This window comes from Haemaphysalis longicornis, unplaced genomic scaffold (genome assembly GCF_048455015.1).
Source record: "Haemaphysalis longicornis isolate Haplotype H1 unplaced genomic scaffold, Haemaphysalis longicornis Haplotype H1 scaffold_6, whole genome shotgun sequence".
Lineage (NCBI taxonomy): Eukaryota > Metazoa > Arthropoda > Arachnida > Ixodida > Ixodidae > Haemaphysalis > Haemaphysalis longicornis.
In genome coordinates, this window is record NW_027526407.1 from 30,655,920 (window position 1) to 30,682,956 (window position 27,037).

At 45.7% G+C, this 27,037-nt stretch overlaps 1 protein-coding gene across 3 annotated transcripts in view; it reads right to left on the reverse strand.

Moving 5' to 3' along the window:
* The window catches only part of LOC144141457 (uncharacterized), a 100,077-nt gene that overhangs the window by 19,363 nt on the left and 53,677 nt on the right, over nt 1-27,037 (reverse strand). For 2 of the 3 annotated variants that reach the window (XR_013316612.1, XM_077673012.1), the window contains one exon: nt 13,093-13,176. Coding sequence is in view for 2 of the 3 variants with exons in the window: in XM_077673012.1 (XP_077529138.1) it covers nt 13,093-13,176 (84 nt within the window). In the remaining variant the exon portion in view is untranslated. Of the gene's footprint in view, nt 1-12,417; nt 13,001-13,092; nt 13,177-27,037 lie in introns of those variants that run through there. The other variant, XM_077673011.1, reaches the window with a different exon arrangement.

Sequence of the window (27,037 nt, forward strand, 5' to 3'; positions counted from 1 at the left end):
CAACATTCTAACCCTCTTTTACTAACCTCTACAGCTGTCCAGTTCACTTTTCCGTAGCTTCCGGTAGCTGGATGGCTCCAACACTGAGGACTGGACGGATACTTTTGCACTCCGTTACAATATGTCGCATGGTTCCTGGCTTATTTCCGCAGCCTGCACACAGTTCTTCCTGTACCGGCTCACAGACAATCCTTTTTGCCCTTAAGCAACCCGCCCGGACTTCAAAAAGCAATGCACTCCCTTGGGTATTATCGAAGAATTCTTTCCTTGTGATCTCGTGCATTCCGATCTTGTAGATATCTAGGGACTTCTTCGTGTCCATTCTCTTTTTCCAGGTCACTGTCTTTGAGTCTTTCACTTCATTTTTGATAGCCTTTTTCGTTTCCCCTGCACGTCCAGGTTTTATATAATTTGTCCTGGGTCTGCTGGTTCTTCTCCTCCACTGTGCGTCCACGCTTTTTATGTAGAGATACCGTACCACTTTGGCCGCGCATCTCTGGTCATAAATATTTCTAAGACGCCCTTTAACACATATTTTGCTCTTTGCTTCTGTCACTTCAAAGGAGGCCCATTCCATGTCTTCCTCTACGGCCTCATTTGTTGTTTTACTGTGTGCTCCTAATGCCAATCGTCCTACGGCCCTCTGATTTACTTCTAGCCCTGATTTAATCTCTGATTTGACACACACTGCTGCGTTTGAAAAGGTGAGTGCTGGTACCATTACTCCCTTTCAGATTACCCACACTACTTGATATCTGCTATATCCCCACAGTGCTCCATGATTCATGATAGAGGCGTTTCCTTTGCCGTTCATTCCTAAATTCTCCTCATGAGTTTTCAGATACGCATGACCTTCCTTAATTCATATGCCCAGATATTTGTATTCCTTTACCCACGATATTGCTGCTTGTTGAACGAATACCGGTTCGTTTCAAGCGCCGTCATTAAATACCGCAACTTCCGTCTTTGCTGTGCTAAAGTCTAACCCCACTTCAGTGGCTTCTTCCCCCCATATATGTGCGAATTGTTGCAGACACTGCTATTTGCTAGTAGTACTATGGCATCTGCATATATCAGTCCCGGGATATGTTGTTCCACTTCCTGTTCTTTGCGGCTATAACACAGATTGAATCCTATAATACTCTCTTCAAGCTTTCTTTCTAGTCTTTCCATGTACTACATGAACAGCAATGGCGGCAGGGGACAATCCTGCTTTAAGCCTCTATTTGTGACTACCGGTTCCGGGCACTTTTGGTCGTCCTCGCAGGTAATTTCCACCTCGCTTTCATTGTAAATTTCCTGCAACAGCTGTATAAAGTCCCGGCCTAATCCTTCCCGCTCAAGTATGCTCCATTGAAGTTCTCTATCTACATTGTCGTAGACTCTCTTTATGCTATCCACAGTGGTCGCTTCTGAGCCATTTACACCTCTATGCATTAGGTTAGGAAAAATAAATTGTCCTCTAAGCGCCTGTCTCGCCGGAATTCATTTTGTAGTTCTCCTTGTATGCGATTACCCACTATCCACGCCTGCTATTCCGCTTTTATGGCTTGCATTGCCAGCCTGTATGGAACTGAGGTAGCTGTAATAGGCCTGTACGAATTGGCATCAGCCCTATCTCCTGTACCTTTATATATCATCTTCATCCTGCTCTTGCGCCAATTGTCCGGTTCTTGCTTAGTTTTTATCACTTTTTCGATTGCTCGAATCAGTTGTGCCTTGCTTTTTGGACCCAGTAGGTTGACCAACTGTATACGAATTCAATCCGGCTCTGTTGCCGTATTAGCTGGAACATTTTCTTCGGCTTTTTTTCCAGTTTAGATACTCCAACTTTCTCTCTCTATCTGTACGCACCTCAGTTGCCCCACTCCCTAAATGCTGTAGCCCTCTCTCGGTTCTTCTGAATTTCTCTTGTATCATTGAGTATATGTGAAAAACCGTCTCTTCCCCTTTTAGTACCTGGCCTTTACCGTTTACGACATGACGTTGTACTTGTTCGGTCTTTTTCCTTAGTTCCTTTACATGGTTCCAAAACTTTCTCGGTGCACCTTTATCCTTTGCCCGTATATCCGAGACCCATCGCTCACTTTCTCGTTTAAGTTTTTTTCTGTACAGGTTATTGTACTTCCAGCCTTTTTAGGTGGTACCAATTCCACTTCCAAGGTATTTCCTCTGCTTGCATTCCCACTCGCATGGCTTCCCTGGGCCCTCTCGATGCTTGCTGTCTTTGTGTCATAGCTTCCTTCGTTTTCTTGTTCTACTAGCCTATTTCTTATCTTTCGTTGAATGAAACCAATCGGTTCTCTGTATTCCCAATTTTCCGTAGGCTGCTCGATTTGCGTCTCCAGGCTTTTCGGAATATTAGCCATTTGCTGATCGTTTAATTTCACGTCGTGTACCACCATTTTTCGGTTTTGACCATCCATTTTTGCAAAAGTCAAAGTTATGCGTTTATGGTCACTTCCTAAGCTGTGGGCACCTATTTCATCTATTTCCATTAGAGCCAACCTTTCATACTCTCCTTCTGAAATGAGGCTGTATTCTATACTGGACTGCTTTTCCCCTCGTTCCCAAGTAATTTGCCCCTCACATTTATTCTCTATGTTTACTACAATGGGAATATGTTCTTCACACATATCTAGTACGAGTTTGCCGTTGCAGATTGTGTATCCGTCTAGGTCCCCAATGTGGGAATTGATGTCTCCCACTAGAACCCCTCTCCCGATTGTCTTAACTGATCGAGGTCCCGCTTGATGCAGCTTACCACTTTTTGATTCTTTTCTCTAACCTCACTATGATCCCCTGAGCACAGATAAGCGACTCCAAACAGCGTTTCTCTTGTCGCTATCGGGCCCTTAACCGACATATGCTCTTCGCCGTTTTAGTTCACTCTGTGCCAATTTGCTCCCATTTGAATTAGCATGCCGACCCTCCTCCTTTCCTAGCACCTACGGTTCTGTTACAACCTTGCCGTATATATTCATGCATTAACGATGGCTCTTTTAAATCTCGAAGAAAAGTTTTCGTATAGGCATATATTTCAGTTTTTTTTTTGCTAGTTGACTGCGAACCTCTAACCATTTTTCCCGTGATCTTCCCCTGTGCATATTTATGTAGGGTAATCTTAGCCACTCATCGCTTTTTCTTTCGGTTAATTCTTTTCCAATGTATGGAATAAGTGTCGGTCACCGGGGACACGCCGCTTGCCTCTTCGCTCGCCTGCATTGCTACCACATGCCCTTTTCTAAGCTTTTGTGCATCATCTGGGCTCACTTCAACACTTTCCTTTGCGCTGTACCTCTTACCTCGATCGAAATCGCTTGCCCTGCCGCATTTTCACTCTACCTGTTATTTAGTCGAGCTTCCCGGTTGCTCTTGGCGCCCATAAAACGCTACCGCCCTAGTCGCCTCCCCACGTGGTCCGCTACACACTCAGTGAAATGTACTCCATCCCTAACAAACGCTTGGCCCGGTCCGCGCGATGCACTTCCCGGGTGAGGTCACCCACTTCAAAATTCATTGTTTTAGCGAGTGTCCAAGTTACCTGGGTTCTCTTCTACCACTACCTTTTATATGTGGTCTCCCGTACCCTCAACCTCCGGCACCATTAAGACCACGATTTGGACGTCGTCCGAAATCAACCTGTGTTCATTGAGCCCCTTCAGTGCCTGCTTCGCTACTCCTCGTCCTCGTACCTGAAACACGTCATTTATTCATCCCATTATCATCGCTTGGGGTCTGTGTGTCACTGTCTCTCACACATGTTCTTTCGCTTTCGCCATCACTACGTTAATCGTCTTCCTTCCCCTACCTTTTTTGTTATCACCTGCTCTGCCCTGCACATGTTAGAACCGCCAACAATGGTGACTCCACGCGGCCTTGGTTCTTTTGGCTGCGCAAGTGCTTTTGAAGCCCGGGCTTACGCGCTTAGTCTCTCTGCGTTGCTCTTGCCCAGAGGCGACCCTTCCCTTCTTCCACAATAGCGTTAGGCGCCTCTCTATGACCAGCGCCGTCATTTCCGCCACCGGCCTCACAAGCAGCAGCCCTGGCCTTCCGCTTTCCTGCCTCGGAGCCAAGCACACTCAGTGGGCTTGCCCCGTGGCGTGCGCCATTGCTTTCTGGAAATGGCATCCTTCTTCATACGCGCGCTCTCTAACTGCGCTAACCATGCTTCTAGCACCTCTCGCTGCTGGCTTTTGGTTTTTCGGTCCTCCACCAACTCGTCAACCTGTGCTCTAAGGTGCTGCTTCTCCAATAGCCGGTGTAGACACGACTCTGTCACACAAATCCCTCACATGAAGTCCTGCCCTTCCACCTCCTCTAATGAATGTAACCTTGTCTCCTCGAGGGGCTACTCCAACAACTACAAGAGGACACTAGGACAGCCATGAAAACAATGCCAGAAGAGGGCGACCTGCAGCAAGCAGACGCCCGACTCTTACACATGGTGGAGGCAAAGAACAGCCTACACAAAAGACTGGGCTCCAAAAAACACAACATAACTTTCGGAAAGAAAATAGCACCAATAAACAAGCAAATGGAAGAGCACGCAAACAAACTGTCGAGACAAAGCTGGCACGTCATTTGCAACAGCATGGACTCGCAGATGAGCTCAGCAAGAACCTGTTACATTTTCAGGCGCCTAATTAATCCATAAGGCAGCAAAAAGGCACAATGAGAAAACATAAAGAAGATTATTCACCTGCCCGCAGGCACAGATGAGGACCTAATCAAAGGCATCCAAGAGAAATATTTTCAAGGAACCTATCAACTCAAGAGCCACGATGGAAAATACCAAGGCGCACCGAACTCCACTCTCCCTAGACCAATTTCGGAGAGTGAGGTCAGGACGGCCATCCAGGAACTCAAGCCGAAATCGGCGCCGGGACCGGACGGCATCACGAATAAGATAATAAGAAGCATGAATGACGGCTCCATGGAAGCACTCACCTAATTCTTCTATCAAGTTTAAAACCAGGTACAACTCAGGGAAACGGAGAAGATAGCCAACATATTATTGATTCCCAAACCCGGGAAACAGTTACATCTCAACAACAATAGGCCAATCTCGCTGACATCGGGCCTCGGAAAGCTCTTCGAGCACATAATGCTTAACAGACTCAACAAATACATGGAGTCAAACGGCCTTTACCAAGACACGATGAGTGGCTTTAGAGCAAACCTCTCGGCGGAGGCCATACTCTTACAACTAAAGCAAGGAATCATTCAAAGAAAAGGATAATCTATCTTGGACACGAGAGCCCTTTTAGTATGCGGCATCACCAAAGCATTCGACAGGGTCATCAACGAGGCGATACTAAATTCCATCGATAAACTCGAACTTGGAGAAGAGACTTTCAACTACATTACAAATTTTCTCAACAACAGAACTACCAGCTAAAGATTGGAGAAATTGAATCGAAAGGACTTCCACATGATTAACAGAGGAAAACCGCAAGGCTCGGTGTTATCACCTATTCTTTTTAACATGGCGATGATAGGCCTCCCTGAGAAGGTTAATACAACTAGAATCTCAACCACACCATATATCCGGATGGCCTCACATTATGGGTGGCAAGAGGCAGTGATAAGCACATACAGAGCTTCATTACAAGAAGCTATAGACAAGGTTGTGGAGTTCTTGCCTTCGAGAGACCTGGAATGCTCCCCGATAAATCAGAACTACCGGTTCAAAAGTACCGAAAATCGAATAAAGACACGCCAATGGAACATGAAATGATCATGGTCACTTTACAGAACAGACCCCTTCCAAAGGTGAACGCTATCAAAATATTAGGCCTCGGAATACAAGAGAACGATTAACACACCGAAGCGGTGAACGCGCTGGAGAGGACCGTAAACCAGACCATCACGCTCATATCCAGGGTAACCAATCGACAGCAACGGGTCAAAGAAGGCAGGGAAATAAGACTCATACAAGCATACATAATATAAAGAATTGCGTACACGACTCCCTTCTTCAAACTGAAAACAGGATAACCAAGGTAAACAACCTCATTAAAAGAGCGTACAAAAGGCCATAGGAAGACCGATCAGCACCTCAAATGAGAAGCTACAGGCCCTTGTAGCACACAACACGCTGGATGAGATAATTGAAGCGCAACAACCAGCACAGAACAAGAAACTCTCAAGGAGCAAAACAGGTGGATACAACTTAGACGAACTAAACATCGGAACCAGAGTGCAGCAGGAGGTACCCAAACAAGAAATGGACACAAGGATCCGAGAGACCTTCATCATAGCCAGTAGTCCAACGAACATGCACCCAACTTAAAACCAAGAAAACAAACATGAGAGATCGAAGGCTCTCCAGAAGAACTATGGCAAACTAGAAGGTATCCAATACACAGATACGGCACTGCAATAAGGACCTCAAAGAAAATCTATGATATGTGTGGTCGTGAACAATACGGGATCTCTTGTGACAACCTGCACGGTTGGGACCAAATTCCGGAGATCGGAGAGAGGCAGCAATAGCCCTCACCATGGCCACCCGAAAGGCAAAGAGAATAATTAGCGATTCGAAAACAGCAATCCTAAACTTCTCAAGAGGCTAAATCTCGACCACCTCATACAATATTATTAGAGACATAAAACGAGCCCCCGAAGCCAAAGCTGCATTATTATGGACTCCGGTGCACTCCGGAATGCCTGGCAATGAAGTCGCACATGAGGCTGCTCGAGATCTCGTCTACCCAGCCCCCCTACCCCATGCGGACACACTGCCAGATGAAATAGCGAATGACAGAGACCCGCTCACAACATATAGAGAAATCTTGTACCACTAAAGATGCAGCGGGAAAAGGTACCCGGAGGCACGCGACAACCTGAATAGATCCTAGGCCATCGCTTGGCGACAAATACAGACAGAAATTTTCCCTAACCCACTTCTGTATTGCTACTACAACCCCGGGACAGTCAGCAAAACATGTGGCCAACGAACAAACCTCAAACACATAATATGGGTACGCACAGAAAAGCGAAAATCAACAAAAAGAATAAATATCTTTAATCAGGAGCAATGGAACACAGCGCTGCTAAGCTCCAAAGACGTACTTCAGCAAATACTGATCCAAGAAGCCCAAGAAGCCGCCAGAGGTCAAGGACTCCTGGCCGACGACTGAAAATAAGGGCAGATGAATCCCACTCCTCCCCCTTCTGGCTTTCTGGGGAAAAAATAAAGTTGTTTCTCTCTCTCTCTCCAACTCGCACCTCATGCACGCAACTCCCGGCTTCTTCATCGGCGGCATGTTTCGGAGATACCTGACTGCCGTCCACAAAGTTAGTACTGCCACTTTCTCCCGCACGTACTACTCTCGAAAAGAAAGGACAAACACTTTGCGATGCTTGCCTACAGCCTGTTTCCTTGTTTGTGCGATTTCAAAAAGTTGCTTTAACTCACTACTACCACTAACTAAACGTTGCTTCTATTTGCTCTAGGACATTAGCTCCCTAAGACAAGAAAAAACTCAGACATCGCTTTCGTCGTCTTGCCGTCATCGGTCAGCTGAAAAAACACGTCCGTCGTCCACCACAACTCAACTCAAGTTAACATTCTGCGAGAATTGACGTCGCCTTGCTGTGACCGCACCCGTTTCCGCCATGTTGGGGAATTTCCTGATCTCCTGACACTGCTGAAACCGAAGTATGCAAGATACCCTAGGCTGTACGCTGGCATTTATAATTGTCCAAGATGCCCAAGTACTAGGGTGTACCTTTCTGACACCAAAAGAGTCCAAGAATAACGAAGGAAACTAGGTGAATGGGCTACCTTCGCTCACTTCTCTTATTTCCACACCGAAGAACTGGGTACGGCCGAAGAGAAGCCGCTGGCTCTTTGCGAGATCACTACGACAGTAAATATTTCATTGCACAGTTCAGTGGCAGGTCACAGCGGAAAACCTCCTCAGCGACCATTTTCTGATTCATCTTTCCATATCCGTTTCCCACATCCCGCGACGTCGCCTCGTCACTCACATTGACTGGGACACCTTCCGCACGGCTCTGGCCTCCCACTGTTTTGCGTCGTATGAGAACTGGACGTCGGGCATTGCCGCTGCGCTTTCGAGCAGCAGTCGTCGTGCTCGCATCCGTCATCCAATCCAAGACCCTGACCCTCACTTTCTCCGTTTATGGCGCCGGCGTAAACGACTGCAGCGCTCCTTCCGCTCTCAACCCCAAAATACTCAGCTCGCTTCCAGAATCGCTGCTCTACGAGACGAGATTGTTGCCCACTGCGCTTCTCTCGAACATTCTTGATGGAGTGCTCTCTGCGATAATCTTGACTCTGCTTTGCACTCACGATCGCCATGGTCTCTTTTTAAATCTCTCCCAGGCACTAAGCCCACGCTTGCTCCCACTTTAGCTAAAGCTCTTGCTCAAGGAACAGCCTCCGACCTCTTCAACCAACTAGCCTCTCTTTATCTCCCGCCCCCTCTTACTTCTAGCTATATGGACTACTCAGGTGAACCTAATTCTGATCTGGACCGCCCTTTCACTCTCCGGGAGCTCGAGGCGGCCCTGGTTGGAAATGCTAAGCGTTCTGCTCCTGGAGAAGACGCCATCACATACACGGCTCTCCGCAACCTCCCCGACAATGCGAAAGAGTTCCTCCTCAAGATTTTTAATCAAGCTTGGGACAGTGGCAGCCTACCTAGCTCCTGGACGTCTTCCCTTATTACCATGATTCCCAAACCTGGAAAACCTCCTTCCATCGCTAACCTTCGGCCTATATCCTTAACGTCATGCGTTGATAAGACCCTTGAGCATATGGCTCTGACTCGCCTCTCTGAATTTCTCGAAAAGAGGGACTTCTTCCCTCATTCTCTCATCGAATTCCGTCGCCGTGTCGGTGCTCAGGATATGTTTTTGCTTCTCCAGCACACCTTTCTCTCTTCCACTCCCACCCAAATCCACGCTCTGGTGACCGTCGATGTCCGTAAAGCCTTTGACGGTGTATGCCATGATTATATCCTGGCACAGCTTGCCGCAATGTCCTGCGGCTCCCGTATGTACTCCTATCTCCGCTCCTTTCTCTCTCACCGAGTGGCTCGCTTTCAAGTCGACTCTCATCTGTCCGACCCCCACCACATCACTCGAGGCACTCCTCAGGGTGCTGTTCTTTTCCCCACCCTTTTCAATATTGCTGACTCCTCTGGCTTCCCAACTATCTGAAATCCCTGATCTTCATCACACTTTTTACGCCGACGACATCACCCTTTGGTGTTCATCTCGCTCCCCGGGCCATGTGCAGAGCACCCTGCAACGTGGCTTGGATCTCACCGACTCTTTTTTCACCGCTGTTGGTCTTTCTCCTGCTCCGGAAAAGTCCGAGCTTCTCCTTCTCAACCGTTCCTCTTACCAGCGCGCCCACAATTCCCTCATCTCTCTCCATATTTCTGGTTCTCCCATTCCTGTCGTCACCAAATGCAAGGTTCTTGGTTTTCCTTTGCATGCAGCCAAGAACATACAAGCCCTACACAGCGCCGTCGCGACCTGCCACTCGGTAACCCACCTTCTACGTCGTGTGGTCACTCGACGTGCGGGTCTTCACGAAGCTAATGCCTGCAGGGTTGCTCACGCCCTCGCGCTGAACAAGTTCTTATACTTTATCCCTTACATCTCCTTCACCAACAGTCAACTCAATACCCTTGAGACCGCCTTGGTGGGACTCTACAAAGCAGCACTGAACCTCCCTATCACCACTTCTACAGATAAGCTTTTTGCCACGGGCCTCTTTCATTCCCTTCGCTCTCTCCTCAATCTCCATCGAGATTCCCAGATTTCTCGGCTCTCCCTTACCCGTCAGGGTCAATGGTTACTGGTTCAGGCGGGTATATCTCCGATTCCCCTCTCCCCCATTAGCCCTCCCGACGCAATTTCGGCGCCCAACCTTCGTATTCTCCCTCTCCCATCAGACATGTCCCCTGTCCTTCATGCAGGTCGTCGTCATGCGGCCGCGCAGCATCATTCTCCTCTTTTCATGACCCAAGGAATTGCTTACACAGATGCCTCCTTTGTGGCGCCTCGAGGCTCGTGCGGTTACATTCTGTACCACCCTCACCTTGCTGAAGCAGAAACCCACACTAGCAGCCCTTACCTTCACCCTCCGGAAGCAATGTCTCTTGAGGTTCTCGCCATTGCCCATGCCCTTCAGTCCTTTGCTTCTCTCCCCCCCCGTCCCCGAATACACAGTCTTTTCTGACTCTCACGCCGCTATTAAACACATACAAAATCGCTCACTACCTTCTATCCTTCAACAGGAGGTCGAACGAGCGGTGTCCGCTCTACAGCCATCCATCGTTTTCCTCCGTTGGGTCCCTGGACATTCCGGGATTGACGGAAATGAGTTGGCGCATCAACTCGCCCGCGAAACTCTTCACCGGGCACCGTTGATCCCCTGGCCCGGGCCCTCGGAGGACGGTGCGAGGCTCTCCCTTCGCGGTACCATCAAGGAGGTCTACCTTCAGCTCTGTCTTGACAAACGCCTCTACCCGCCTTTTCACCCATCACTCACCGTAACGGAGGCTCGACTCCTCCGGCACATCCAAATGAATGCCCTGATTACTCCCTCCCGCCTATTCCTCTATCGCTATAGACCAGACCCCTCTTGTCCCAACTGCACCACTGCCTACGCTATTCTACTGCCCGGTGGCTCAGCTATCCGACTCCTATCCCTCCCCATCCCTTTCCATCACCACCTGGACCGACTGGCTTGGCTCTGAAGGAGAAGAACAGCGCAGACTGGTCGCCGAGGCGGTGGACATGCTCGGCCTGTAACTTCGGCCGAATAAAGGTCTTTTCTCTCTCTCTCTCTCATTGCACACGTAGTCACGGTATAAATACCATGTAAAAAAATAAAAATGCCCCAAATGGGACTATTGCTTGGCCTATATTTCCCACGAACCTCTGCACTATGCCGTGGTTGCACCACAGCTTCATTGCTGCTGCTTCCGAGGGAGCTTAGCATCAACGATGGCCACGCGGCCATCTAAACTGAAGCTCTGGGCTAGGATTGCGGCAATGCGTGGATTCTGCATACGAACTCTCTGTTCACAGTCCTGCTACAGTTACAAACCGAAATTACATGAAAAAAATCTTCGGTATAGCCCAGGAATTTAACCATTTTTATTTTCTGTTTTGAGGTGAAAATTCTACGTAGTTGCCTTGTTACTTTTACCATTCATAAATATGAAGCTAATATTAATAATGCACAAGATGTGGCCCCCCTACCATATGATTATAACTTTTACACGCTATAATATGTCGATTATATTTCCAATCCCATTCAGAGGCACAGCGTTGGGTGAGTGACTCCATTTGTAGTTATATCTCGCCAATGCAAATCCAGCCCCGTGTTTTAAAACGCGCGAATGTTGCACCTATAAACAAAATCGGGTTCAAGAGGAAGTACACAAATAGTAGTCGATATCACTAACAATACTTAGTGCTAGGCATATCCGGACATTTGTTTTTGTCTGTCATGAAATATATTGAAGGTGATGCTTTTCGCCATCGCAGCATGGTTTTCGTTCTGGATTATCATATATGAAGTAACCAACGGAGTTTGTTTCCGATGTCTTCATTATCCACCCAAACCTGTCCGAAGATGCAGTTTTGTTGAGGTTGGAAGGCGTTTGACTCATTATTACTACACAACCTCACATTGTATAAGGTATGGCTTTCGGTCAATACTAGTCTCGCTCTTGGCCAGTTGAAAGGGTATGTCATCGCATGTGAGGGACGTGTATTAAAAAGTAGTTCTCATCATCGCCCTATAAATATTCGTCCGGCGTGCCCACAGATCAGTATTTCCGCACTTTTTACGTTTTGTAAATGGATGGTTTAGGGGTATTCGTTGAAATGTTAGGTTCAACACCTCTTACCTTGTGTTATACTTTTCTGTCACAATTATTGACAACTCATGCGCGTTGATATTAGATTTGTACAGGTGCGGTGTCAGACTTGTGTACGCAATGTTAGAGAATTTGAACATAGCTAAATTCTGCCCCGTAAAGTTCAATAATAAGAAAAAACTCCGCATTGCTCTTATCTGTAAAGAAATCTTGTATTACTAACTGTAGAAGTGAAATCACTCGCGGTAAAAGTTACCTTTACGTGAAACTTGACAGACCATGTTCATAAAACCGCTGCGAAATCCTCTAGGCTGTAGTTCTTTTTCAATAAACTGCCGGTGGCTTCCATTTCTTCATGTACAACTTCGAGCTGCTGCTAGCGACAACTCGCAAAAAAAATTTTGTGAACTTGATAATTTACTTCTTGCGTAAGTTTAAAGCCCCCAACATTACACGACCCATTGCTGGGATAATAATATTAATAAATACATTAATCAAGGAAACATAAACTACATCACCCCGATTAAACCTTCCATCCGCTCTCATTACATACGTATATATGCTGGTGTTGACGCACTCTGCGAGTGAGAAAAAGGTCCCGGTGATATTATTTTTTGTTAAATAGAACTGTGATTGCTCTTTGTAAAAGTGCAGGAACGCACTGCAAGAAAGCAGAAGAAATGGTTATAATGAAAATAGGCGTGGTAAGGTTAGGGAAAAGTGTCCATTGGTACTACAGCTTTGTCATTGGGCTAGTTCATGCTGCACCTTATGAGCAGAAAAAATGCGCGTAAAACACAGCACTAGGACAAAGGGAACAGGACGGGCACAGGTCCGGTACGTCTCCTTGTTGTCAGAGCCCGTCCTGTGCCCTTTGTCTTAGTCCGTCTTTTTACGCGCAGCGTTTCTACTGATAAGATGTACGTGATTAACCGAGGCGTCAGGTCACAATGTCCAGTTTTTCCCACCGATGGTGCCAATTTGCTTTTTGCTCAAGCATACAAATTTAACACGCTACATCGTCGTTATTATCACAATCGTAAACAGCCCATTTAGGTCCAGGTCCGCTGCATGAAGCAGTCCTCTCCAATTGTCCTCCACCCGTTCCTGTCCTGCGGGGCACTCTACAATGACAACAGCGTTACAATAAGGGAGTAAATGTATGCATGGTATTTAGGCTATGCTTTGAAGGTGCAACGCATTTTCACTGGCTTACCGGCGTTAGAAGTAAACTTGAGCACACCGCACCGGTCTGCCTTTCCAACGAAAAGTAGGAAAACAGAGTATACAATTCTTGCATCTGAAAAAAAAAGAAGTTGTGCATGTCACATCTTGCAATTAAATACGTGAACACGAAAAAGCAAGCATTTAAATTAATAAATCAATTTTTAATTCTTATAAAATTTAGGGTCCGTCGCAAGAAGTTATATCTTATCAGTTTGTAGGTATTAATTATTGTCATATTGTTAAAGAGACGGTAACAAGAAAATGCGGGTTTTCACATACTCTTTGCACCCTGCAAAGGAAAATTGGAAATAAAAAGTCCTGTAAAACCTTTTTCTCGTGTGCGAAAAAAAGTACCGAAAAGTTTCAATTTAAACGTGACCCACATTAGATGACTAAAGCGCTAAGTTGGGCGAGCTGGTTACTAAAGAATTCACTGTAATAGCGAACATCAAGAAGGGACAACAATAAAGAGGAGGAGAAACGCACGCTCGAACTTTCACTCAGTTTATGCCACAAAAATAGGGAAACACAAATTTTCCGCTATTTCAAATGGTTATGATAAAAACTCACCGAAAACAATCAAAACTGTATCGCTCATATCAATGGCCACATTGCGGAGCCGGCCCATATCACATGGTGTTAATTGAACCCACACTTGGGTACAGAAATTTACCTATCGCTCATAAGCAACCACGTTCCCCTCTCTCGAAAAAATTGAATTCCTTTGCGGACAGCGCCAAGGACGGTGCGCTGAAGCACATTTCCCCTTCTCTGCCTATCAAAAAAGGCTCAGCGATTTCTCGGTATGTTAAGAAGGAAGACCTCTACACCATGCGTGTCTGGCAGAAATCTGGTGTGCAACCCATGCACATACGGCAATAATCAGCCAGGTGCCCTGCCCCCATCTGCGCATTCCCAGCCGTATAGGGCTCTTTGAGCCTTACATTAAGGCATATGCCAGTTTGGCCAACGCAGGACTTTTTGCATGAAAGGGTGATCCTGTATACCACCCCAATCGCACATTCCCCAAACCTACTTGTGTGCTTTTTGACACAGCTGGGCTTGCTGCAAGAGTTTTTGACGGATTGGAAACCAGCGAAAAAAGGACGCAACACACAAGGAGAGGTTGGACAACACAACGCTGGACTAGCAACTGGAATTTTACAGAAGATACCGATAACCCGTTCGAATAACAAAATCAACGCATGCGCCAACACGTATGCGTTATTCGATTAAAAGAAATGCTATTGTTCAGCTAACTTCTGCTTCCGTATTATACGCCTCGAGCGCGGCCTGTAGGGGCGCCACTGAAATCCCCCTAGCGGCCCGTTTCGAAAGCAGGCGCGGGAGTCCCCCGGCCCGCTCTCTACTGTCGCCGTTGCTTTTGGGGCTCGTTCAAGACAGCGATTTAACGTTTGTCCGCGTTCGAAATACCGAATAACGTAGAGCAGACACTGTTTGCAAGCGTGCTGTGTTCACGAGAGTATAAACGTTTATGACGCGATCTTAGTGAGATCTATATGAGCGCCGGGCATGTGTCACAGGCCGGCGTCCCGAAGCCAGCATTTGCATCAGCTGATTGCAATTCCGCTGCCCTGAAATTCAGTAAGCAGTGTTTCCTCCGATGGTCATGTTGCGGCCATACACACTATGATGTAAATCGACTTTCTGCACTTACAAAATCCAGCGGAGCACTCATATCTGACAGCACGCAAGTTACGCCTGCCAATATCACATATCAGATATTGATCAGTACCATGAACAAGCCAATGCGGCATAAATTTCACAAACATTGTACCAAAGAAGTACGATGGATAATGCAAAATTACACTCCGCAGTCAGCAAACGACGACAAATTTAATGCTGGGTCGCCTTGTCCCGAGGTGAGCGCTCGAAAAGATTCATCTGTTACATTTATCCTCCACGAGAAGCGCGAAGATGGGCTTATAGAGTAATCCGTGTCCGTGACCAAACTCTTCTTCGAAACATCGCCATATGACACAGGGAAACTGCAGAATCTAGCATAAACCGAAATTAGAGACCCTTATCAGATACGACACTCTTCCAACGAGCCCGTGTGTACGAGATTTCGGCGCACGTTAAGGATCTCCAGGTGGTCAAAATTAATCGGGCGCCCTCCACTACGGCGTGCCTCATCGTCTCCGTTGCGTCGGTGCGTTAAACCCTGCGATCAATCAATCAACTCTTCCAACGACACCTCGTATCGCTTGTGAACTAACTGCCTACCTTGTATTCATCAAAAAATGTGTCCGCCGAGTGATCAGCCGTTCGTTGAAGGCGAAAAACAAACAAAAAGTGAACACGGAGCTTGTGTGTGTGATTACTAAAACATTCATTCGCTGATTTCGCTCCGAATTTGTAAACAACGATAGTTGAGCGTCCTCCTCTCCCCCCCCCCCCCCCCCCGATGTTGCGAAATATCAGTGCATTTCGCATCTAGTTGGTCTGGTGAATAGTACCTTGCTCAAGAAAACGTCTTTAGCATTTCAGAAGCTGCACTCGGTTTTTTTTTTATTCCAGTACGACTATTCTATTTATGCCTGACTTGCAGACCATTCATTTTCCCCTGGTTTCATTAACATATACCTTGGTTCTTACTATAAGGCATGAGTCGGCAGATATCTGACAATGCACAGCCTTTGAGTGTACTTAACATTTTCACGTGGCTTATGTTCCCATAAAAGGCACAAGTTTTTGTCAGCTATTGGGTTATCACATCCCCGAAACATATTTTTCTACGACGTACATATTCGAAGCAAAGCCGCATTTGTTGTCTGCGCCGCAAAACGAACCAACCTATTACAGTGCCAATATCAGGTCTAAACGAGGCGACAAATAAATAGAATTCACTTGTGCTGACGTGTTCGAAGTTGACAGCGGTGACTGCTGCCGTCGCCGACGCCCGCAAGAGCGGCCAAGAAGCGCGCAGAACCGCCTCCCCGGGTAGCTCGTGTTAGCGTTAGAGCACTCTACCAATACGCAACTGTTTTTTTTAAGTGCCCTAAACGTGCAGTTAGCTTACAGACGTTACCATAACAAGTTGTTTAGTGCGCGGAAAGGCAAAGAGAAGCGAAAGAGAACCAAAACACTGCATGACCACCTATCAGCCACGCAGCGCTAATCCCGCAGACGCCGCGGAGAAGCGGCGGCAGGCGGCGCAGCGATCGCGAATCTCGAGGCGTATAACCGCCCAATTTTGTAGGAACCCGATTTCTTCATTGCTGATGGAAATAGACGGTGCGCTAACGTAGTCGCCTTCCTGCTGTTGTCTGATGAACAATCATTTAACTATTTCTTTTTCATTTTTGGTTGATTGATTGATTGTAGGGTTTAAGGCGCCGACGCAACGCAGGCGATGAAGCGCGCCGTAGTGGAGGGCTCCGCATTAATTTCGACCACCTGGGGAACTTTAACATGCACCGAAATCTCGTACACACGGGCGTTTTTGCTTTTCGCCTCCATCAGAAAAGCGGCCCCGCGGCCGGGAATCGAACCCCCGAACTCGTGCTCAGCAGTGCAACGCCTTAGCTACTAGACACCGCGGCGGGTTTTCATTTTTGGTTCTGCCTTTCCCAAGGATCCTCACACTATCAAATACTGGTTCGCACTTCCGCTGTCGACAGTTATAGCCCAGGTGCACGCTCATTGAGAACTAAGGCGCAATGCTCCCTCATTTGCTCATTGATGCATTGGCCCGGTTTATCGATGAAAAGCTTTCTGCACTTCACCGGAATTTTGTAAATGACCCTATGCTTATGTAAATTACCCTGTGCCAACTAGAAAGTTGCGCCAATTTTCTCTTCTGCCCTCTCTGGGTCACCTCGACTAAGCAGCCTCTTCAATTCTTTATCGAACAAACACCTTTGTAGGGATGTTGCGTGCGCGTTTGCACCAAGTTCGTAGGTCGTTCATCAACGTAAAGTAAAAAACTGCGCAAATTTTGGACGGCCACAAAAATGGGGGTGAGACAGGACAGGCGCAGACTTGCAACTAACATTTATTATGCCAACGTCACGTATAAGTACACCAGGAAACACCCCCACTGCGCATGCGCAATACAAAAACCGATGTCACTTCGCATAACAATAATTAAAAGCAACAAATCAAACACCCTAACTCTGGTCATCAATAAATTTCATCTCACTATTGTGCAACCACATCGACGTTTCGCTGACGCACTGATGACCCAGCTTTTTTATGTAATATGCTTCGCGTATCTACCTCGCCCGGCCAACACGGCAACGACACATTACCTTAACCTCCTTGAAGAGTGGCTTACACGGTTTACACGTGCATGCCAAGGAGGGAGTGCGTAGATACCCGCTCGCGCTGTTCTGTAGCGATAATTCATGCTCTCGCAATCTCACATTAACGCCTCTTGCAGTTTGGCCCACGTAAACATTGCCACATGTCAGCGATATTTGATAAACTACCCCGTGCATCAATCAACGCAGGCATATGTGTGCTTTTTTCTGCACCCTTTTAGTCCAGCTCGACTTTCGCCGATGCGCAAGCATATCCCGCCTAGCTTGACCGGTGCTGAAGATTCCACCCGAACGCCATACCGTTTCATGACCTTCTTCAAATTGTGGGACGCTATGAGCACATAAAGCACAACTTCCCATTTGTTATTCACGCGTTCTCTTTCAAGTTCAAAATTGGTATTCTAGGCTTTCGTTTTCTTTAGCACCACCTCCACCACTGCTGACGCCACCGAATTGGAGAATCATGCCTCCTCTAACCTTGCAATCTGTGCATTAAAGCTTTCGTGCACTTTGTGCGAGCAATGATCTTTTAACACCTAACACGATGCACTGGGTAGCATCGCCCGTTTCACCGTTTTCAAATGTGCCGATTCATACGGCAGCAATTCATTTTTGGCCCTTGGGTTATATTTCCAGCACAAATGACTGTCACAGTAGGTTATGGCGATGTGTACACACTGAATCATGCTGTCTTTGTTAACTCATGCGTAAAGGTTAGACCTTTCTCATGTCACTGAAAGACATGATAAGCATCTGTGATGGCGTCGTCATACTTTGAAATGTCTCGCTTTTTAAAAGTACAAAAAATCATCAACATAACGAAAAACAGTAAGTACCTGGTCACTGTCTAGCCCTTCGCTGACTGTTTTGTCAAATTCAGATAAAAAGATATTGCACAACAAAGCAGCAACACGGAAACCTATGCAAATACCTTGTTTCTGCACGTGATGGGCTTCGTCAAACTGAAAAAAAGTAGATGTGAGTAAAATTCTAGCAGCTCTAAAAACCTATCTACCCTCATCCCGGCTAAATTCTGAAAACTTACTTCTCCTTTGAATTCAATACATCTTATAAAAGCCTGAAACAACTGAGCATGATGGGACAGTGCAAAATAAATCTTCTACGTCAATGGAAAAGCATGACCAATGTCATCATTCGACTGAAAGAAACTAATAACACTCTCGGAGCTTTTTTTCAAACGGGTCGTACACGTCTAAGTCCTTCAAATACTTCTGCAGAAACCTGCTAACCTCGTACTGCGATGTGCTTCTTTCGCCCACAATGGACCGGAATTCATCTTTGTGCATCTTCGCGGTAAAAAACACATTCAAGCAGTCTCCTTCTATTTTTCTGACCACGGAAGCAAATTTCTGCAGTTCCATTTCCTTGCACAAGGGAAACGGCCTTTGCTTTTATCGTTGCAGTCTTCACCGACACACGATTGGAGTTCTTGCTGACGGTGGCCGAAGCCTTGTCGTAAAAAATCTCCGATGGCATTACGGCAAAACCTCCTTTTTTATCTTGCTGCAGTAATTTGAGGTTGTCGTGTTTAAGAAATTGGACGATACCTGAATGGGGTCGTTTCGCTTTGACTGGTCGCCAGACTTCCTAATTGTCTTGGAGAGGCTGTCCACGCCATCCAGTAAGCACATCTCTTGGGCCTCGGCCTCTGCTTTGTTGACCAGTGTCCGGTTGAGGTTCAGCTACTAATGAGCTTCCAGAGAGATTTCAACGTTGAATTTGGGACCTTTCCCTAATGTGGTAAACATTTTGTCGGGAACCAAGGCACCACCAAGCAGCATGACGTTCCCAGCAGTGTCCGTCTTCACCTTGCCGTGCCTTACGTGCCTTAAATGCCTTCATCTTACGTGCAGAAACAAGGTATTTGCATAGGTTCCTGTGTTGCTCCTTTGTTGTGCAATGTCTTTTTATCTGAATTTGGCAACACAGTCAGCGAAGGGCTTGACAGTGACCAGGTTCTTAATCTTTTTCGTTATGTTAATGATTTTCTTGTACTTTTAAAAAAGCCAGACATTTCAAAATATGAAGACGCTTTCGCCGAGGCATTTCATGTCTTTAACCGCCATGGCAAAGGTTTAACCTTCACGCATGAGCTAACAAATGACAGCACGATTCTGTTTTTAGACATCGCCATAACCTTCTGTGAGAGTCATTTGTGCTGGATATATAACCCAAGGTCCAAAAAGGAATTGTCGCCGTATGAATCGGCACATTCGAAAACGGTGAGTGATAGCTACCCTGTGCATCGCGTTAGCTGTTAAAAGATCATGTTCGCACAAAGTGCACGAAAGCTTTAATGCACACATTGCAAGATTAGAAAAGGCAGGATTCTCCGATTCGGTGGCGTGAGCAGCGGTGGAGGTGGTGCTAAAGAAAATGAAAGCCGAGAATACCAATCGTGAACCTGTAAGAGAACGCGTGAATAACAAATGGGAAGTTGCGCTTTATGTGCTCATTGCGTCCCACAATTGGAAGAAGGTCATGAAACGGTATGGCGTTCAGGTGGCATCTTCAGCACCGGTTAAGCTAGGCGGGATGTGCTTGCGCATCGGCAAATGTCGAGCTGGACTAAAAGGGTGCGTTAAAAAGCACACATATGCCTGCCTTGATTGATGCACGGGGTAGTTTATCAAATATCGCTGACATGTGGCAATGTTTACGTGGGCCAAACTGCAAGAGGCGTTAATGTGAGATTGCGAGAGCATGAATTATCGCTACAGAACAGCGCGAGCGGGTATCTACGCACTCCCTCCTTGGCATGCACGTGTAAACCGTGTAAGCCACTCTTCAAGGAGGTTAAGGTAATGTGTAGTTGCCGTGTTAGCTGGGCGAAGTAGATACGCGAAGCATATTACATAAAAAAGCTGGGTCATCAGTGCGTCAGCGAAACGTCGATGTGGTTGCACAGTAGTGAGATGAAATTTATTGATGACCGGAGTTAGTGTGTTTGGTTTGTTGGTTTTTATTGTTGTAATGCGAAGTGACATCATTTTTTGTATTGTGCATGATCAGTTGCGGTGTTTCCCCATGGACTTATATGCGACTTTGGTGTATAAATGTTAGTTGCAAGTGTGCGCCTGTCCTGCGTCTCCTGCCTTTTTAGTGGCCGTCCAAAATTTGCGGTTTTTTTACTTTACCTTGAAGATGCACAAACTCGCCCAGAAACCACTATCTTAGGTTTTTCTTTTCAAACAAACGTAGTAAAGGTTCTTAGAAAATTTGTCTGGAAGAGGCTGCAGGATGTTAGTGTACTCTAATGTTTCTCCAACCACCCTTGAGCTGAGCCTTCTACTTGATTGATAGTGGGTTTTAATTCGAAGACGCAACGCAGGTGATGAAGCGCGCAGCAGGGGATAGCTGAGCCTTCTAAATAAAAATACAAATGTTCGAGCGGTTCTTCATCCAGTCTGTTAACAGTCCGGCTTCCTGATTCTCCTACAACTTTTCCGGATCATCCGGAGGGGGTCCTCTGAACATTGGAGATTCCTGTGGCTGTTGCTGGACCATGGTTAAGGTTCCTTCTAGCAGCATGGTGCTACTTGCGGTCGTTCTTGTTCCAGATCCTTATGGAAGGAGACCAAACTCTGGCGGTAGATCTTCGAGTCGGCGGCCCCCTGACGTTAGTGTGTTGGCAGAAATCTCAAAACAACTTAGAGCGGCGCCTTCAAAATAGCATATCGCATTTTTTAGGGGTTCTTCTAATGGAGAAACCCTACTTCAAACACGATTATTCGAGTCCAGTGACGACGTGGTTCACTGAAATACACTCCATATCAAATAACATAGCCTGTGCTGCATACAAAGGAATGAGAGGGGGACACGCCCGTCTCTTCGAAAACAAATAAGACAGCCAGGCGCTGCCAGATGCTGGAAAAAAGACTTCTGTAAACCACAATCAACAAACTGTACGCGGTAATACATTGTACCCTCTTATCTGCAATTAGATATTGCGCTTGCTTCTCATATTTATAAATTGGTTGCATTGTACCCCTTGTTTTCTTTGTAAAAATGAGAAGCAAGTTTTTTCTGACTTCAGGTAAGAGGTGAACCACATGAACTGCCTCTTGGGATATTTAGAAGACTCTTAACTGGGCGGCTATAATAGGCTATAAAATGCTTTTGATTGTAAAACAATGCAATACTTTTTGTCAAAATGGCAAAAGAGGGTCTTTGAATTACCTGACAAGTGTTTTTTCTCAGACATTCAAATTGTATAACAGAGGTTGGATTTTCTCCTTCGAAATATTGAAAACTTTCCATAAGTTGGGCAAAGTGTTCCTCATAACCTGCTTGGCCACAGTCCCTAATCCCTCTTCCCCAAAAGCATTATACCAAATCTTTAATCCGCACCTCTGAACACTACTCTAAAATGAATAAATAAATAAATGGAACCCACCGTGGTGGCTCAGTGGCTAAGACGTTGCGCTGCTTCGCACTAGGTCGCGGGTTCGATTCCAGGCCGTGGCGGCCACTTTTCTGATGAAAGCAAAAAGTAAAAACGCCTTTGTGTACGAGATTTGGACGCACGTAAAAGATACCCAGGTGGTCAAAATTAAACCGGAACTTTTCACAACAGCGCGCCTCATGGCCTGCGTAGCGTCGTCGCGAAAAACCCTAGAATCAACTAATCAATCAATCAATCAATCAATCAATCAATCAATCAATCAATCAATCAATCAATCAATCAATAAAAAAACAAATGTATATCACTTACCACGCAAAAATAAAACAGCAGATTTCACGGGCACTTTATTCTTGTTAACAAAGAAGCTGTAGCGTTCTCGATACGTGATGTTTGCTATTTATTTGGACAGTGGGCTGTGCTTGGTCTTTTGTTTTATCCTACATGACAAGGGGTATTCCTTCTAACCACCGACTTTATAGAACAAACCGCTACCCTAGAGATTACGATGCATGAGTGATACAATATTTGAACTGAAACACCACTCTAGAGAAAACAATGCACCTGTAATAATATATTTAAAAGAACGTCTCTTGGAATTCAAGGACGCTGTCGTTTGCTCAGTTTGGAAGTGCTTCAGAACTTTCTGTCACTTGTGCAGGAATACGTATATCCCAAAAAGGTTGAAAGGTGCAAAGGTATAACGATTTAAATCGCATGTAGCCGTAAATTATGTGATGCATACTTCATTTGAAACTCAAAACAGAAAGGTAAAGATGTAACAGGCGCATTGAGGACTAATAAAATCTTTTTGAACAGTCTTCCAATTCTTATAGGCAATGCCAGAAATTACATCAATACCTTTAAAGTATATCTCTCTGTAGGTTCATCGAATGTAACCTAGAATAATTCTCCACTATTTACTAAAGGAAAAAACTGCTGCATCGTTAATATACATATTCTATAGCAAAACCATCACTGAAAAGAAAGGCATTTATTAGCACCTTGAAAATACACCACCACTTTGTCTCTCGTCTGCGATATGCTATTTTTACAACGGTGCAATATTTCTCCATATCAGAAAATTTTTATACTGGTGTATTTGTTGCTCAGGTGAAAGTCTAAGACTTCTTGTGTGGATAACATTGCAACTGCTTGCCTTCGTCGGTACGGCGAAAGACTTGTAAAATATACGGTTGTTGCTTAAAGGTGTCAATTAGATGGGCGCATTTTTTAGCTGACTGAAGAGATCACGTCTCCGAATAAATGAGCACTGTGCAAAGAAGAATCAGTGTTATGTTACTCATCCAACTACCGTTATACATAGTATACACATGCCGTCGACCATGAGGGCAAACTCAATTTTTTTAGATTACTGCTGTGCCTTTCAGGAAGCTGCTCACGGAATAATACCGTAAAGCTTAAGCATAATTTCTATCCCAAACTTTCTGCATCTTGAATAGCAACGTATTTAACTAGCTGCAAGAAGTGTGTTGATGCTGACGGCCAGCATTAGAGCTGTCTCCAAGCAGCACCTCAACTGCCACATGGAAGTGTATTCGGTTTCTAGCTTTGTATCTTTTAGTTTAGTAACATGCACGCTCAGTGTCAATCGCGTGTTCACCTTTGGCGCAGCCAAGAAATATATCCTGAGAAGGAAAACTTGATATCCACCAGAAATGCAGCCGTACAGATACAAAGAAAAGCCTTACAACTTTCTCAGAAACTTTGCAGTTCAAAAAGAAATTTGTCCTGGCCCGGGATTTGCACCCGAGGCCACTGCCCCTCCAGAACCGGCGCTCTACCAACTCAGCACACCAAGAAGCTGGGCTGTTAAAGCGCGAGACCGAGGAGATCAATAATTCGAATTGAGGGAACGTGCTGCGGTAAGAAAGGGTGGATTTCCGCTAAATCTTGTTGAATAACGCATAAATATACCTGGCGTATTGATAATATTCCTTGCGCTCATGAAACAGCCGTAATTATACCAAACATAACGTATAAGCTGGCAGAAGAATGGAACATTAAACGTAATACCTACAACTCGGCCGCCCTTCCAGTACCTCGCAATCACCCCTTTGTGAGTGCCGAAACCAAGTTATTTGCTTCTTGAAGAGTTATTTAAATATGGTTACAGTATTTAAAAGGGATGGTTACTAAACACCTGCTCTTGAAACTATGTATTAGTTACATCTGTTTCTCTGCATTTAGAGACGCACTGGTACTTAAAACATGAACTTATAACTTTCACAACCTGACGCTAAATTGCGTGGATGATTAGCGATAAGACGCTGATGCTTGGGCGAGTTGGTCTTCCATATTCTTGATTTCACAGTGCACACAACCAACAAGGACGATAGGGAGAGCGAGTCACACAGGCGCTGACTTACAACTGAAGTTTAACTGAAGTTCAACTGAAGTTTATTGCTGTTACATCTCGAATATAAATACAGCAAAAATATGGGGAACAAGGAACGGCTGAAAAAAAAATAACGAATCTGCCACGACATCACTACCACAATGTGCTTACACACTGTCTAGATAGATGATTTCATTTGCTGATAGCGCGACAGAAGAACGCTTACACAGTTTTCTTCTTGTTTTCCCTATTTCGTGAGCAGTGGTCAGGTTATGCTTATTTTTATATAATATTGAGGTACTATTAAAGATAGGCTCGCACCCAGCACAGTCTCTACAATGTATTTGTAGATGACCGCTTTTCCACATTTATACGTGTTAATTGTGTTCTTTCAACCTACCGTTAATGCATCTCCACGTCCGCTCGATGTATTTTGTGCCACACAATAAAGGGAAACAGTAGGCTACGTTTGTTGCCCATGACCTGAACTGTCGTAATGCTCCTTCCTACAAACTGGAAGACAATCGCTATCACTATTACGCGCCTACAAAGACTCGAAAACGAATCAGGAGCAGAAAAAACAACACTCACATGGTCACGCTGAGCAATCGTTTTTAGATTATGTGAAACCATATGTATGTATGGCAATGCTGCAATCTTCCCTTTGTTTCGTTATTACCATTACTTTTTGCGTGGTCTTCATTTTCTTCAATAAACCTTAGGCAACGGACGTGAATAGATGTCTGGGGTAACCTGCATTAATCAGGCGATTAACTTGGTTCATGAAATGAAGTCGCATCATATGGACGCATGACTTAGCAAGTGAATTTTTCAGGCACAGGTAAGCACTTACTATTTAAATAGATTAGAATGCGCCGAATCATACGCAAGGAGCGACTTCTTGCCTCGAGGTTCGTACTTCCAGCAAATGTGCTCGAGATTAACAAAAAGGAAACGTGAAAACACCAGCATACCTGAAATTTTAGCTATTGATGCCCAGCGTAGTAGGTCCTAGTGTTCACAGTATGTTATCAGTTATACTAAAGTAATGGAAACCGGAGAAGACGTAAAAACTTTGCTAACAAGGGCTCCAGTGCTTCGTCTGTATTCTTGTCTTTATTGATATTGACAATTTCTGTCTTTGAATTTTCATTTATTTTATATTTTTACTATCTTTATGTTGTCCCATTTTGCATGAAAAAAAAACGTTAACAAGATATTTTTTCAGCATTGCTGAATGGCGCGCTACATGTTTTGGTATTTCTTGTAATGAATCCCTGAAAACTCCCGGAAAGAGGTTTTGCAATAGGTCGGTGTTCACATTTTCAGATAAATCAATGTTGTAGGAACCACCCCCTTGAATAATTTTCATTAGCGATGCCGGTTAGGACATATGGAGCGGAAACGTCGTGCCTTATAAACAGCGAGAAACCAAACTTAGGTCGGTTAAACGGGCTATGGAACGAATCATTATCGACAGGAAACGAGCTTCCTGGATTACGGAGCAAGCTGAGGTAGATGATTCCACAGTTTAAGCAAAGAAAAAGGAATGGACTTGGACAGGCTATGTAATAAGACGTAAGGAGAGCCGTTCGACCTCGAGGGCTGCAGAGTGGATACCAATAGACGGATCTACAAGGCAAAGGCCAATAACGGGATAAAGGGACGGAATAAGGAAATGTGGGGCAAAAAGGATTCAAAGGAAGGAAGGAATACATTTTTTCGTTCATCGGGATCAGGTATTGGGGGTGAATGAGGCCCATAGGGCCGCCGCAACCGCCCGGGCCTCGGAGGTGGTCAGGACATGGCCTGAATCCTCCGGGTCGCGCAACATCTGCTCCTGGAGGTGAGGGGAGGGAACGGGGGGTACGGGTCTGCGGGGCATTCTTAGATGGAATAGTAAGGAGCGTCGAGTGCCCCGCAGGCTGGACAGGTGTGGATTACTGTGTGTCCATTATGTTCTGTGTGGGAAGGTGTGTGTTTGTAGGACGCGCAGCATGTGGCCTGCCTCCTGAGAGAGGTGTGGGTGCGAGGGTGGGTATCGGCGTTGGAGAAGGCGGTAGTGCAGGGCAATATCCCTGTATTGCAGGAGGGAGGTTGGCTTGCCTACAGGGGCATCGCGTGGAGGCATAGTGAAAATGGCTACCCGTTAAATTAGTTGGCGACACGGTGTAGGAAGGAGAGGTGACTGAAAGCGGCGGGCGAGCGCGGCGAAACTTGGTTCGGCGCGGACGTATGCGCTCGTAGGTGGCGCTGCTCGAACGAGGGCCATGTACTGCGGGTTTTCGGTAGCCACGGGCATGGCTTGGATGTCAGTGGCAGGAATTTATGTTCGCTTCAAACGAAAATACCGTTTCGAAAGAACAGAGGTTCTTAGGGACGTCTCGGGTTAGAATGTGAATTTTAGGGCCGAAGCGCATGAACACTATTTGCGACGCGACAGTGACCGTAGCTTCAACACTTCTTTGCGAAGACGCAGCCACCTCTGCGAGTAATTTAAACAGCAGTATGGGCAAAAAAAATGTTGCGGTGCACCAATGCTATCCACTACGGTCACGGTGACAAAGGCATACGAAGGCAATTTTAATTTCGCTGAACTCGGGCACACATTAATCAGATATCTATTTTAGTTTTGCGTTGTTACTTTTTGCAACATGTTTTTACAATAATTCATGCCTAATAAGCTTGTTCGAACATATACATGTTTATTGCACTGTTTTACACAAAAATGCCCCCAACAAGAAATATTGAGGAAATCACACACCATCAAACAGCAAACTCTGTTTAGGGCGCTTCCAACTTTTCCAACTTTTGATTCATAAACACAATAAACCCGCCGCAGTCTTTGCTAACTATATATATACGA